Here is a 14,364-nt window from a genome sequence, read left to right as displayed (position 1 = left end):
AACCATAGCTAGCTTAAATATTATTACTCCTCAGATGACTATTATGCTTTCTTTTACTATAATTGAGGGTTATACTGTGTTACCATTTTCCCCTTTGTCCTTTGCTTTCAGAAATTTCTAAACTAAGTTTTAAGTTCAACTGCAAAAGTTCCCTCAGCCTAAGTTTTTAAAATATAATTATTCTCCCTTCCTATCTCCAATCCCCTTTTCTCCATTTGGACCTTATCTTTTTCCTCTTGTTTAATGGTTTTTGGTTTTGTTTTGAGCCACCTCAAAAACATTTTTAGAAGTACGCAGAATACAAGTAAATTGATAATAAAGTAAGCGTCAAATTGATTGACATATACAATCATGATACCAAATGCATAGCTCGCCATAATGTTTTAGGCTACAAAGTGAATACACACTTTAACTTGAAATAGCCAAATCACTCAAAGGATACTAATAAATGTTTAAAAAGCTTTGACAGGTCTTTTTAAACATCCAAATGATTACCTTTAAAAACTATCTGTAGCCCTTGTTAGCTCAGGGTCAACCTTCCTCAGCAAAAAGAGGAGGTTTAGTGGTGGATGTTAGCCCAGGGCTAATCTTCCTCAAAAACAACAACAACAACAAAACTAACTATCTGTAGCCTTGATACGAAAAGTGTTGTTCACTCAGCCAGCAGTATTCTCATATATATTCTTGCTCCCTACTGAAAACAGCAGGGTAGTCAGTGGGTAAAATTTATACTTTTAAAAGTTCTATGTATAGAAAATAATAGGCCTCTCCTCATAGGCATAGAAAGGGGCTCTCTTCCTCAACACGCAGAGATTGACCAGGTCAGTGGACAACATGGTACCCCCGCAGAGGACACACTTCGAATGACCTTAACCCGTGACTAATGAGTGTCATTTCACGCATGAGACTCAGTGGAACAGGTAGTGGTTCCAAAAACCTCCTTCCAGAGCTTTTCAGCCCAAAACATGCAGAATGGAACTAGCACAGTTATAAGAGCTGAAATGTCAGCTAATGTAAATTCAGATCACCAGCAGAATATCAGATCCTTTTAGAAAAACTGTGAAGAAACTTTTGCCTTCTCCTCCAGTCAGTTGCCCTACCAAAAAGAATGCCACAGTGTGTTCCGTAAAGTAAGAAGGTTGTACTCACTGCCAGCTGTCATGACTTCATGTTCCCGTTCTTCCTCCTCATCCTCTGGCTCTGGATGCCCCTCTTCCCGGTCTCGCTCAGCCTGTTCTTCCATTTCAGCTTCTTCATCAATGGTCCGGGTAAATGAATGTTCCTGAGGATCAACATCTGCAGAGTCTTGGTTTTCTGATATCTTAAAGAAATGATCAGAGCTATACTCAATATATTTTTCAAAAACTTTGAAAAACTTCATTAAAACATTGACTTTTTTTTTTATCATGGAAAATATTTCTAATATCAATAAAAACACATGAGTTTTACTACTGGATAAATCTGGATATACAGAATAAATCTGAAAAGATTAGAAAGAATGTATATACACTATACACAGAGACACCTATATGCTCTCTCTACCTTAGTATTTTGATCAAGAGGTCATGCTATATAGGGCTGGCCCCATGGCCGAGTGGTTAAGTCCACACGCTTTGCGCTCCACTTCAGCGGCCCAGGGTTCCCCCAGTTCGGATCCTGGGTGCGGACTTGGTGCCTCTCATCAGGCCATGCTGAGGCGGCATCCCACATGCCACAACTAGAAGGACCCACAACTAAAATACACAACTATGTACCAGGGGAGCTTTGGGAGAAAAAGGAAAAATAAAATCTTTAAAAAAAAAGGTCATGCTATAAATGGATTCATATTTATATTGATATGCAGCCGTAAACTCCTACAGAGCTGCAACTTAAAATGAGCTGAATATGACACCAAGCACAAAAGGTAATTAAAGACCATGAATTTAGATTCCATTCAGTCTCCCTCAAGTTGCATATGTCATTATTACTCTGTATAAATGTTTAATAATTCTTATTTAAAACAGTATTTTTTTTTGGTGAGAACATTTACATTCTACTCTCTTAGCAAATTTCAATTATACAAACAGTATTGTTTCAAATTTCTTTCTTTACTTTGTTTGCCCCTGAAGAAACCAAAAATTAGAAATCTGGTAAGTACAATGTTAATTTTATTTCCCACAGTGGTTATGCTCCTAGTAGTTACCTAGAGGAAAGAGTCCTTACAACAGGTGCTAAGAAAGTCACAAATACTATAAAAGTATATCATTTCCCCCCACAAATTTCAGTATAAAGCACAAAAAAAATATTTTAATGATATCCTCAGATGCACAATAAATGTGATTTTGTGATTCATGGCCAATAAATAACTTGAGTATTTCACAGAGATAGGAATACTGAGCAGTCAGTCAGATTCACATAATACGTAAGTCATTTATCCCCTGATATATGAGTTTCAAATCTGAGCTTCAACAAAAAGGCAAATTAATACATTTTATGGACTTTTAAGGCCACTAACAAATAGCGAGATCCATGAATACTAAATCAGCGTATACCAAAAGAGTGCTATAATACAAATGTAGAGATAGAGTTTGGTTTTAAAATCTAAGATCCAAACAATGGAATACAGAGCATCTAATGTATGAATTTTCAAAGTAAGCACTTCTGAAGGTGATGTATTATCCAGGCTTAGACTTATAATTATAGGATCATGTTATCAGGATTACAAGCACTTTAGAAATCATCTCATTTTTGTTCCAAGAAATACTTCTGAAATATCCTTAATAAAAGGTTTCAATCTTTGCCTCCAGTGGTGGAGAACTCTAATCATTCGAAGGCTTTTTTCCCTATATTCAGTTAACGATGATTCTCCATTCAATTGTTACCCTTTGGTCCTACTTGTGCCCTCTGGAACAATAAGGAACATGTTTATTTCCTCCCCTAGACGGAAGCTCTCTAACTATTTTTAAGCAGCTATTACGCGACTCCCATTTGACACTTTCCAGTTCTTGTATAAAATGGTTTTTGGACCCTTCACCAATCCAAGATAGTTTGTTAACGTCCCTCATAAATTACGGCACCCCCAAATAAGATAATTCAAATGTGGTCTAATTAGCATAAAACAAAGGAATAATATTTCATATGATTTGGACAATTCAATTTCTTGTTTATTATTTACACAGCCTAAAAATATATAAACTTTCTTAGCAGCCATATCACACTTGATAAATGTGGGGTTAAATAAACCCCAAATCTTTCACTCATCCAATTTTTTCACTAGAAAAAGAACTATTAAACATTTATTGAATATCTATAATAATAAAGGTCCATTTTTTTCCCTCACATAAACCAATACGGAGATCTCTCTCAGAGCTTGCAGAAAAACAAAGAAATTAAGTGATTTCCAACTTTACCCATCTGTCTCGTGATGACGACCTGGTCTGAATAAGTTCAAGGTTCTTGCAAGCAAGTAAACGACTTCGAACTTTGTACACACAACGGTACACTTCTGATAAGCTTTTACCAGGCTGATATCTAAATAAAGAACCAAAGTAGAAAAGTTACCTAATTTCTAACATCATAAGAGCAAATACATGTCTGAGGATAGTTTTAAGTTACTTGCCGGCTTTCTCCACATGCTTGACTAAGTAAATTTGTGTGTTTCAGAAGAGCTGCAAGAACAAATCTAGACACAGTGTCCAAGAGTGACTCATTACTTATAGTTGCACTGTCCCAATCTGAAAATAAAAATGATGCATTGACATTTAAAAGGGCTGAGAAAATAGTTCAGAGGTAATTTTAACAGCTTTAGTCGTCTAACACCTGAATTTTATCATTTTCCTAAACAGCTGTTCAACAAACGCATCTACTAGATCCCACATACTGTTCCGTGTGCTAGGGATACAGCAGTGAGCAAAACTAAGTCTCTGATCTCACAGAGCTTAAATTATAGTCGGGAGGTGAGGGAGACAAACAAAAACAATGTGACAGATAAGTGCTATGGAGAAAAATTAAGCAGAGTAAGGAGAACAAGAAGTACTGTACCATATGGGATTCCTATTCTACACAGGCTGGTTTAGGAAGGTCTCCGATAAGGCTACAGTTGAGCAGAGATCTAGATGAAGTAGAGGAAGAAGCCACATAGAAACAGTATCCCCTCAGAAAAAACTAGTGTAGAGGCCCTGAGGTAGGTCGAAAGAGGCCAGTGTGGCTGCAGCGAAGTGGGTGTGCACGAGAGTGGTAGGAGACATTAGAAAGCTGCCTGGGGACCAGCTCACAGAGGGCCTTGCAGGCCATCTGAAGTCTTCTAGGTTTTACTCTGTGGGAAATGGGAAGTACCATTAGAAGGCTTTGAACAGAGATACGACGTGATTTGACTTGTGTTTTAAAAGGCTTCCTCTGACTGATGAGTGGAGAATTTACTACAGAGACAGAAACAGCAGAAGTAATTATTGCAGTTAATTCAGGTGAAAAATGATGGTGGCTCAGACCAGAGTAGTAGCCGTGGAGGTAGTGCGAAGTGTCAGATTCCACGTGGATTTTGAAAGCAGAGTTAATAGGATTTGTTGATGGGTCAGATGTGAGAATATGAGAGAAGTCAAGTTTGATACTTCTAAAAACAAATGTATTTAGAATGTGGTTGGCATTTACTGAGAGAGGAAGACCACAGTAAGAACACTTGGGGGACAGGGAGCTGGAATCAGGAGTCTGGTTTTTAATACCATCTATTAGACATCCTAGTGGAGAAAGGTATTAGGTAAACTAGTCAAGTGTGTATATATCTGGTATTTGAAGCCATGAAAGTAGATATGGTGAATACACATACGCTTAAGTGGGTAAGAAATGAAACATTTTGATTGAGTACATGCAAGTGAAAACCCAAATAACAGCATTAGATGATGAGAACTAGTAAGGTGCTTTCTTTAATTCCATGTTAGCAAACCAGTACATACTGTACTTTAAAAATGCAGTACATTCAGTAGATTCCAAATAGGGGTGGGAGGTTTATTACCTACTCCACTCCCAGAATGTCTGCCAGACTCTGTTAATTTCACAGATTTACTGTGCTACTTAAAAACAAAACCAAACAAACAAAAACACCCTTGGAAAATATTAAGCCCTAAGTTAACTTCATTTGTTCTTAATCCCTTCTTAAAATTCCTATTTCAAGAGATAAAATTTTATATCTTGGTTTTCTAGTCATTACTGTATGCCTAGGTAAAACATTAAGCTCAGACTTACCTATTTTACGAGTGAAAAAACTGACAATATAAACATGCCTGATTTTAAGAAAATCTTACAGCCCACAGAGAATCATAAAACGACAGTTTGTATTACATACAAAATTTTTCCACATTAGGTTCTCGAGAGATCATCTGTTCCAAAGAACTGCTTGCTATTCTAAGAACTGCTCTGACTCAAAATCAAACAGGACTCCATTTCAAGGATGCTAATATTCAATTCAAAAAGCAAACTAAAGTAACACTCTTTGCTAGGTTTCAAATTTAGCAGGGATTATCCTCCCATGCAATTTTTAAAGCAATGGGTTCTTTTAAAACACCTTCACTAAAGTTACAGTCATTTTATGCCAAGCACTACAGAGTGTTTCCACTACTCAGTTATAAAGTCCAGGCTACAGTGTATAAGCAATTCAGCAAATGAAGCCATATAATGAGTTTTTATTCATCTTATGTTTTTATCTAGTTTTCACAAGTTCTCACTCTGCAATGTAAGAAATGATAATATGATATAAAAGAAAACCTAACTGCACATTTCAAGCAAATGATGCAAAATACGAGAATACCAGAAAATACAATTTAGAAAGTAAACTTTTTTCCTCCTCCATTACCATACTTTTCTACCTCTGGTGGGAATCAACACAGTAGAACAAATAAACAAATGAATGATAAACTGGAGGAGATCAAACTTTCAAAAGTACCATCTCACTGGTATTGTAAAGATCTGAATAATATGTATCTCATTTCATTTTTATCATACAAAATAAAAGAAAATAAAAGGTGAAAATGTATTGACCTTTACCATTTTTATCACAGAAGGAGGAAAATTCAAAGAAATGGGGGGGAAACTAAAGATAGGACAAGAAAAAATAACAGAGAAAGACAACTAGAGATAGGTGACTCTAAACAACCAAGATCACTGTTAAAAGGCAAAACAGGGGAGAGAAAAGGAATCAGGTTTATCCTTTGAAAATTTGTACATAAAATTAATTTTATTCATCAAATAATATTAGAAAAGAAATATTGCTATATACTTGCATAGCACTTCACTAGTGTTCTTATTAATAGCACACCTTATTTCAAATTGATATTTTCATAGCCCTCTGGAGCAGGAAAATGTTTTACAGAGAAGGAAAAGGACCAGGCCTAGAGCTTAGACTCCTACACACACCTCCTTTCAGTTCTTATACTAGGGCTTGTGCAAAGGAAGAGATTCATTAAACAGACTGTTATACCAGATGCATTCACATTGCATGGAATCCTTCAGTAAAATGATTGCCTCTGGATCTATCTTTTGTATAAATCTCAATTTTCCCACAGTGGGTTTGCTTCAAGTGGGATACATGTATACAAAAAAAATACCTAGGGTATTTTCCACAAAGAGGAAAATCGAATTTTTTTTTAATGTTGTTTGTAAAATAATCTTTTTCTATTAAAAAAAAATAATCTTTTTCTATTAAAAAATAGGGTGATCCTTGTGATTTTCTATTTATACATATTACATATATATTAGTCAGTATTATGAGCTATCTACATATTTACCTCCTTTATCTTCTTCATCTTACCTTTACTAACAGCATAATCCTGCATGCTGATCCAAAGGCTTCGTGCAGGCTCTTTTGAACAACCCAATGCCAAGTCTACATAGACAGCAATTTCAGGCCGCAATTTGTAATCAAAAGGCTTCTGTTCTTCATTTCCCGAAAGAGCTACTTCTAATAGGCAACTCATACATTTATCTAAAAAAAATCATTCAAGTTATCAATTCTAAACCTCATAAATTTTGGTGCTACAAATAAAATATTACCACATTTATTTAATGCATATGAAATGATACATTTAAAACTTTTATGTAGATGCTACAAAGGTAAAAGTCCTCTAATGTTTCTCAATTGGAGGTATTATCACCCTTTCCACCCCCTCTAGAAGGATGTGCGACCAAACATAACACTCCAGGGAGGAGTTCTGGCATTTTGGTAGGCAGGGACCAGGGAAGCCAAATGTCCTAGACAAGCAGCACAGTCTTGTGTAACAAAGACTCTCTTGTGCAAAAAATGGAATGATATCCTGTTGAGAAACATGGGACCACTGGGAAAGAGACCAGACAGGAATTTCTCCTTTTTTCTAGACTTAAGGGAAAATAATCAGTGAAGTATGCTTCAAGAGAGATCAAAGATGCCATGAACAATTTCCCAATTGATACTTACACTTATTTAGGTGGTTCCTAACTTTTCAATGGGACATTTGGCATTCAGAATCATTTTCCATTTAAAAAACCTAACAACATTCTCTAAATGATAGTCAACTTCTGGGGCTAATACCAAAAGTCAAGTCAACCCATGATATAACTGAATTATCACATATTTACAATTTTGCAAAGGACAATACCCTTTTCCTAATATATGCAAGTATTTAAACATAAAATGTAACATTTTAATAGTTTTATGATTTTATAATTTAAAAACTGAAAAATATTAAAACAAATTGATTTTATTTATACTGAAGGCCAGTTAACTGAGTGAAGTAAATATAACAGAAATATGAGGAAGGTAGAGATATAGACACTTTTGTCCTCAGGAGAACATTTAAGGCTATCACAGAGTTAAAACACTGATAGCATGGAACCATCTCTATGATATTAAATATCCCTTGAAAAACCATAATTTTACTTTTTTGATACAAACATATTATAGGTACCAGTCTAGCATTCATCAACCATGGCCAGAATCACTTTCTGGTTCATAAATGAAGTGATGAATATACACTCCTATGTGGAAAAGGAGAAAAATCTTCAACAGCTTTCCTCATTTCTATTCTCCAACCCTAAAGTAAAACCTTCCTGTGATTTCTATTTTGGTTTCTATCTTTTGTATTCCCTCTTAGTTGAGATTCTCTTAAACTGAGATCTCTTAGATTTTCCTTCCTGGACACTCTCTGAGTCTCTTTTTACTATCATAGAAGTAATGAATTTCAGATTTAATAAGACGATATAGATTATCTAATCTAACTCATCATTTTATGAATCAAAATTAGAAGCCCAGAGATTAAAAGACTAATCCTAGATAAAACAACTAGATCATCTGTTCAGGAACTGGAGAAATCCTCGTCTTCAGTGCGTCGGAAAGCTGGCCTACCAGCAAAGTAGACAAATGAGAGATGAGGCAGGAAAGAGAAACCCCAAAGGCACCATAAGTGAGGAGAAAAAAATGAGAAATCACACAAGGTAACAACAGCATGAAAGCAGGACAAGCTGGGAGGAGAAGGGACTGCCACTCACATCCGAGAGGTGTCTGAAAACTGAGCACTAGTAAGTCGTGGTAAGTAACCTTACAAAGCTTTACATTCTATGAAGAAGTTTCATAACCTCCAAGCCCGAGAACACAAGGAATCAAGTATTTTCCCATTTTTATGAGTTACACGAGTTGCCCAAAATAAGTGATAAATAATGACAGAGTGGGACCAGACATATACTCTCCTAGTTCAGGGGTTCTTTACACTACACAATACTGCAGGATTTAACTGTTTTTCTGAGGGCTTCAAGTTAGTCTCAGATCCCTTACCCTGCTAATGTTGCATTTGTTTTCTATCAGTTCTCTATTTAGCAAACCCAGAATAAGAGAAGTAGAAGTACTATCTCCAACAGAAGTACAAACACAAGCATGTATTTTAAATGTTGCAGAGAAGCACATTACCTAACTGAGGGATGTCCATTTCTACACCGTCACTAAAAAGTGGTGTTTTCATCCAATATGCAGTGTCTTGTTCCTCTGGAGACACAGGGGAGCCCTGAAGCATGCCACCAAGACACCGTCCAATAAGGAGAGCAATTGTTCTTTCCAGATCTACAAGCCACACCCAGGACTGGGCTGGCTGAGGTAATGGCACACCAGCAGGATCGATCAGTTCTGGCCCTCCTGAAGACAAAATCATTAGTAACCGTGTCGTACCTGGTATTCAAGATTCTTCATTTCTATTGCAATGCAATAAGATATTGACACAAAACAACTTTACAATGCGAACAAATTATTCTGTACATATTCTCTTTACTAGGCTAATGTAAAATATATTCAGATAACTTATGCTATCAAAAATTTCCTTTGTAAAGTTACTAATTTTAAGATAAAAATTAAAACAGAATTTGGCAGAATTATCCCAAAGGATTCTATTCCTACTCTTCATTATCCAGATCAGATTTCACCATAAGAATGAGTACTTGAGACAGCTCATCACCCCAAAATCAATACAAGAGCTGATCTAGTACAACGACACTTAGTATTGTTTAATACTTTTTTTTTTTTAAACATTTTATTTTTTTCCTTTTTCTCCCCAAAGCCCCCCAGTACACAGTTGTATACTCTTCGCTGTGGGTCCCCCTAGCTGTGGCATGTGGGACGCCGCCCCAGCGTGGCTCGATGAGCAGTGCCATGTCCACGCCCAGGACTCGAACCAACGAAACACTGGGCCGCCTGCAGCGGAGCGCACGAACTCAACCACTCGCCCACGGGGCCAGCCCCAGTATTGTTTAATACTTTTAAGGCCTGAATTCAGAATTGTCTTTTACTAAGATCTAGACCCATGCTTTCTTATTGTACATTTGTTTTTAAAAGTTCTTCACCTTAAAAAAAAAAAACAAAAAAACAACTACACTTAGCCATAAAGTTAAGAACAGATATCAATGAAACTGCTAAAGAAAAACAGAGAAGATCAACAAATCCAAAAACTGGTTATGTGAAAACCAACAGACAAACCACTAATAAAATTAATCCAAAAAAAAAGATGCCATAAATTCAAAAACTAGGAATAAAAAAAGAGAATGTAACCACAGATACACTAGAGATTTAAAAAAACATGAGTGAATATTATGAACAATTTTATGTCAATAAATTAGAAAAATAACAAAATGGAAAAACATCAATTTCCAAAATGGATTTGAGGAGAAACAAAAAGCTGGAAGAGAATAATAATGACTAAAGAAAGAAAATTAATAGCCAAAGTCTATCTACAAAAAAACACCAGGGCCAGATAGTTTTATAGATAAAGTTGTCTAAAGCTTCAAGAAGAGAGACCTCCTATCTTACATAAATTATTTCAGAGAAAAAGAATAAAAGGGAAGTTCCAAACCGATGCTATGTCAGTATAACTGTGGTAGTAAAAATGATACACGGACAGCATGAAAAGGAAAAATTATAGAAAAATATCACTTATGAACACAGATGCAGAAATCCAAAATAAAATGACACCTAATGTAATACAAACAGAGTGAATCTTAGCAAGTTCTGAGATGCTTTAGAAAAACAAGAATAATCCTAGAATGGCTCCAAAAGAGCCTAATCAACAACCTGCTACAACTGTAACCTTGATGCTCGACTTCATCTGAATCCAACTGTCACAGAACCATACAATGTTAAAGTAGGACAGGCCCTCAGGTCATCTTGTCCAACTCCAATCTTTTCAGGAGAAGAAACCAAGGCTTTCAGAAGTTATAAGGGACTTGCTCAAGATCACACAGCCAAATTACTAGCAGAGCCAAGACTAATAAAATCTAGATCCTTTTATACCTTAGTCCAGGATTCTTTCCAAAAAAACAGTGGCCTCACTTAAACTTGAAAGGTTTTTAAGATTTCAGTATTGAAACTCCTTTGGTAGCCTTAGTGTAGACAAGACGTCAATGGAAAGACACGTTTATGTTTTTTAGACATGGTATTTTAAGCTATATTCAATTGAAAGTAAATTTAAGATAATATTGTATTTCATATTTTGTAACTTTGTATGGTGACAGGGAGAAAGTAGACTTATTGTGGTGATCATTTTGCAGTGTATACAAATATCGAATCATTATATTGTACACCCGAAACTAAGTCAATTATACTTCAATAAAAAAAGAGTAAATTCAACTGTAATGCCTAAAATCAGAATACTATTTTACTATAAAGTAGCTAAAAAAGAAAAACACAGGAAGATAGGTTCCCAACTTCCATCTTTGACATTCAATCAGTTATCTATATATCCAACCAATACAAAATATTTTACTACCAAATAGAAATTTAAAACTAAAAGTTGGGGGGCCGGCCCAGTGGCTCAGCAGTTAAGTGCGTACATTCCACTTCAGTGGCCCAGGGTTCATAGGTTCAGATCCCGGGTGTGGACATGGTACCACTTGGCAAGCCATGCTGTGGTAGGAGTCCCACATATAAAGTAGAGGAAGATGGGCACGGATGTTAGCTCAGGGGCAGTCTTCCTCAGCAAAAAGAGGAGGATTGGCAGCAGTTAGCTCAGGGCTAATCTTCCTCAAAAAACCCAAAAAAAAACACTAAAAGTTGGGGCCGGCCCAGAGGCTCAGCAGTTAAGTGTGCACATTCTGCTTCTTGGCGGCCCGGGGTTCGCCGGTTTGGATCCAGGGTGCACACATGGCACCACTTGGCAAAAGCCATGCTGTGGTAGGCATCCCACGTATAAAGTAGAGGAAGATGGGCACAGATGTTAGCTCAGGGCCAATCTTCCTCAGCAAAAAGAGGACAATTGGCAGTAGTTAGCTCAGGGCCAATCTTCCTCAAAAAAATAAATAAACAAAAGTCTTCGCATTTAAGAAAACTTTTTAATCAAATCAATCCACTGATTGTAAAACGTGTCATTATGCTGCTGGCGGAATTATGAAACAATGCTTTCCTATCATCCATTGTAACATGGCCCAATTTCAACCATGTCAAAATCTGAAAAAAAGTCTCAGAATTAATGAATTACATTAATCACACCTGATGACCATATGAAGACCCTATTCATGACAGTTATGTACGAGCAACTTGGAGTTTTCCCATCTCAGTTGCCCACTTTAGACTGTAAGTTCTCAGAAGATAACAACCTCATCTTTTTGATTACATAGAACACCCAAGTGTCAGATATGATTTACCTGATGCATGCAAGAGGAACAACTTTTCTCCAAAGCATAACCGCTCTTTTACCTTTACTTACCATGAAGAGGCCACTGTAACTCCTGGTCTTCTAAAAGAGCAGCAGCTGGCAGGAGCCTATTAAGGCAATCAAGAGGTGGCAACAAGTCGAGGAGGTAACTCAATAAAGGCCGAGCCACTGACACGGGGAGTAACAGTAGGGAGTTAACAATCTGGCAGAGCATACTGCCTGCAGCTGAGACGTATATCACATCTAGGAAGGGTAAGAAACTCAACATGGATCAATCGTTTCAAACAAACTGAAAAAAAAAAAAACCTAAGAAATACTATAGTAGCCTACACTAATTCAATAACTCTTTTTGAACACCTACCTAGTAGCTGATGTGGTATTAGTATTTACTCACTTTCAGAAAGTGCCACCAACAGACACTGTGGGAAAGTACACATACCCTCATGCCAACAAATTCAAAAGATTACAGATGCTTCCTTTAAAACGTATTATGAATTTCTCATTCACAACTTTATCTTTTTAGACTGACTCAAGAAATATTGAGTATCTACAATATATCAGGCACTGTTCTATGTGAAAGGCATATAGTCATGAACAAGGAGCTAAAAATTCCTGCCCTCATGGTGCTTACATTCTAGTGAGGGAAGCCTTTTAAGTCTTTTAAACTAAATTTACATTTTGAAAAATTACAATTACCTCAAAGCATCTGTCTTTTTATAGATAATAAAATAATAGTGGTCTTACATCAAGTTATTTTTAATATTTCATTGTATTTTGGGGCAGGGAGGCCCATTCAGAGATGAGTTCAGTTTGAACAGATTAAATTTTAAATGCCTGTGGAACAACAAAATGAAGGTAATCTAGTAAGCAATGGTTTTAGTTTCTCAGCTTCTTTCTTTTTTCAGTGGGGGAACTTCAGAGATGAGTTGGTTTTGGATAGATATATTGAATTTTAGTTGCCTTTGGGACCACCAAGAAAAGACACCGCGCAGGTAACTAGAGAAAGTTTCTAGTGCAAAACAGGAGTTCTCAGCTAGATGCAAATATGGGAGTCAACGTGCACGTGGTGGTTAAAGATAATGGGACCAGATAAGATCATTCAGGGAGAAAAGGGGGCTGAGGGCAAAATTCAGAGTATCCTAAACATTAAAGGGCATGTACAAGGAAGAGGAGCTTACAGGAATCGACTGAAAAAGAGTAATCACAGAGACAGGAGTAAAAATAGGACTGTGACTACTGAAGCAAGAAAAAAGAAAGCATTTCAAGAAGGAAAGAACACTGGCAAATACTGAGGAAAGGTAAAGAAACAGCAGATAAAAATCTCACTTCGTGCCATTTAAAATTAATCTTTTTGAGTAGTTATCATCCAATGCCTTTAAATTAGGCCTCTGTCACACCAATTAGCATCTTTTAAGATTAATGGGATCAATCGCTCTTACCATCACCCCCAAACCAAGATCAAAGAGATCTTCAATAGGAAGCAGATTCAAGATCATTTCTCTTCCACTCAGAGGTTTCAGGCCCTCTTAAGGCTTTGGAAAGGCTAAGGACTCTTGCTTTACAACCACTGATTAAATTTGAAATCCAGTACCAAACACACCTCTTAATTTTTCTCCAACGCTGCCATTCCAAGGACTTTCTTTGAGCAAATTTGCAGAACGTGAATAAATATCTGTGGCATGAGGCAACAAGAGCTGAAGATGTTTATGAAGCAATGCCACACTGCTTGAGTTCTGAGGGAAAAAAGTTCCTAAATTACTCTTCAAAAGATTCAAGGTACCAAAAAATATCATGGCTTACCTACATTATCTGAGTTTTGAGGTCAGTGAGAGATTACCAAGAAAGGCAAAGAATCACATACCTCACTAATGTTATTGATATGGCAAAATGCCAGCAGCTGTTTCTGCAGTGAACACAGCAGTTCATGAAGATGAGCAGGCTGACTGTTCTCTGAAGATGATGTTCCAAGTAGAAATTTATCACTATTCTTTTCTAGCTCTCCAAATGCTTGATCCTAAAATGATACATAAATGAAGATTACATTTGAAGTGTTTGAAAATGAAAGTAATGTTCTACCATAATGATTTTGATTTAAGAAGCCAATGTCTTCTTTCTCTCCTTATCAATCTTTAAATCTTTGCTATGTTGTTGTTAGCTACTTAGACTAGATGGTAAGATTTATCAAGCAATTTCAATTTGTCTTTCCATTAAAAAAAAGTAATACATGTTTCAC

At 36.4% G+C, this 14,364-nt stretch overlaps 1 protein-coding gene across 50 annotated transcripts in view; it reads right to left on the bottom strand.

Moving 5' to 3' along the window:
• HERC1 (HECT and RLD domain containing E3 ubiquitin protein ligase family member 1) overlaps nt 1-14,364 on the bottom strand; it is a 204,183-nt gene that overhangs the window by 107,265 nt on the left and 82,554 nt on the right. For all 50 annotated transcript variants that reach the window (XM_070234926.1, XM_070235108.1, XM_070235114.1 and 47 more), the window contains exons 15-22: nt 13,993-14,145; nt 13,732-13,864; nt 12,183-12,374; nt 8,906-9,127; nt 6,779-6,952; nt 3,599-3,713; nt 3,390-3,510; nt 1,150-1,321 (exon numbers count right to left, since the gene is read on the bottom strand). In XM_070234926.1, the coding sequence (XP_070091027.1) occupies nt 1,150-1,321; nt 3,390-3,510; nt 3,599-3,713; nt 6,779-6,952; nt 8,906-9,127; nt 12,183-12,374; nt 13,732-13,864; nt 13,993-14,145 (1,282 nt within the window). The remainder of the gene's footprint in view (nt 1-1,149; nt 1,322-3,389; nt 3,511-3,598; nt 3,714-6,778; nt 6,953-8,905; nt 9,128-12,182; nt 12,375-13,731; nt 13,865-13,992; nt 14,146-14,364) is intronic.

The sequence above is a fragment of the Equus caballus genome, chromosome 1, assembly GCF_041296265.1.
Source record: "Equus caballus isolate H_3958 breed thoroughbred chromosome 1, TB-T2T, whole genome shotgun sequence".
Lineage (NCBI taxonomy): Eukaryota > Metazoa > Chordata > Mammalia > Perissodactyla > Equidae > Equus > Equus caballus.
This window is presented reverse-complemented; position numbering and strand designations above follow the sequence as displayed.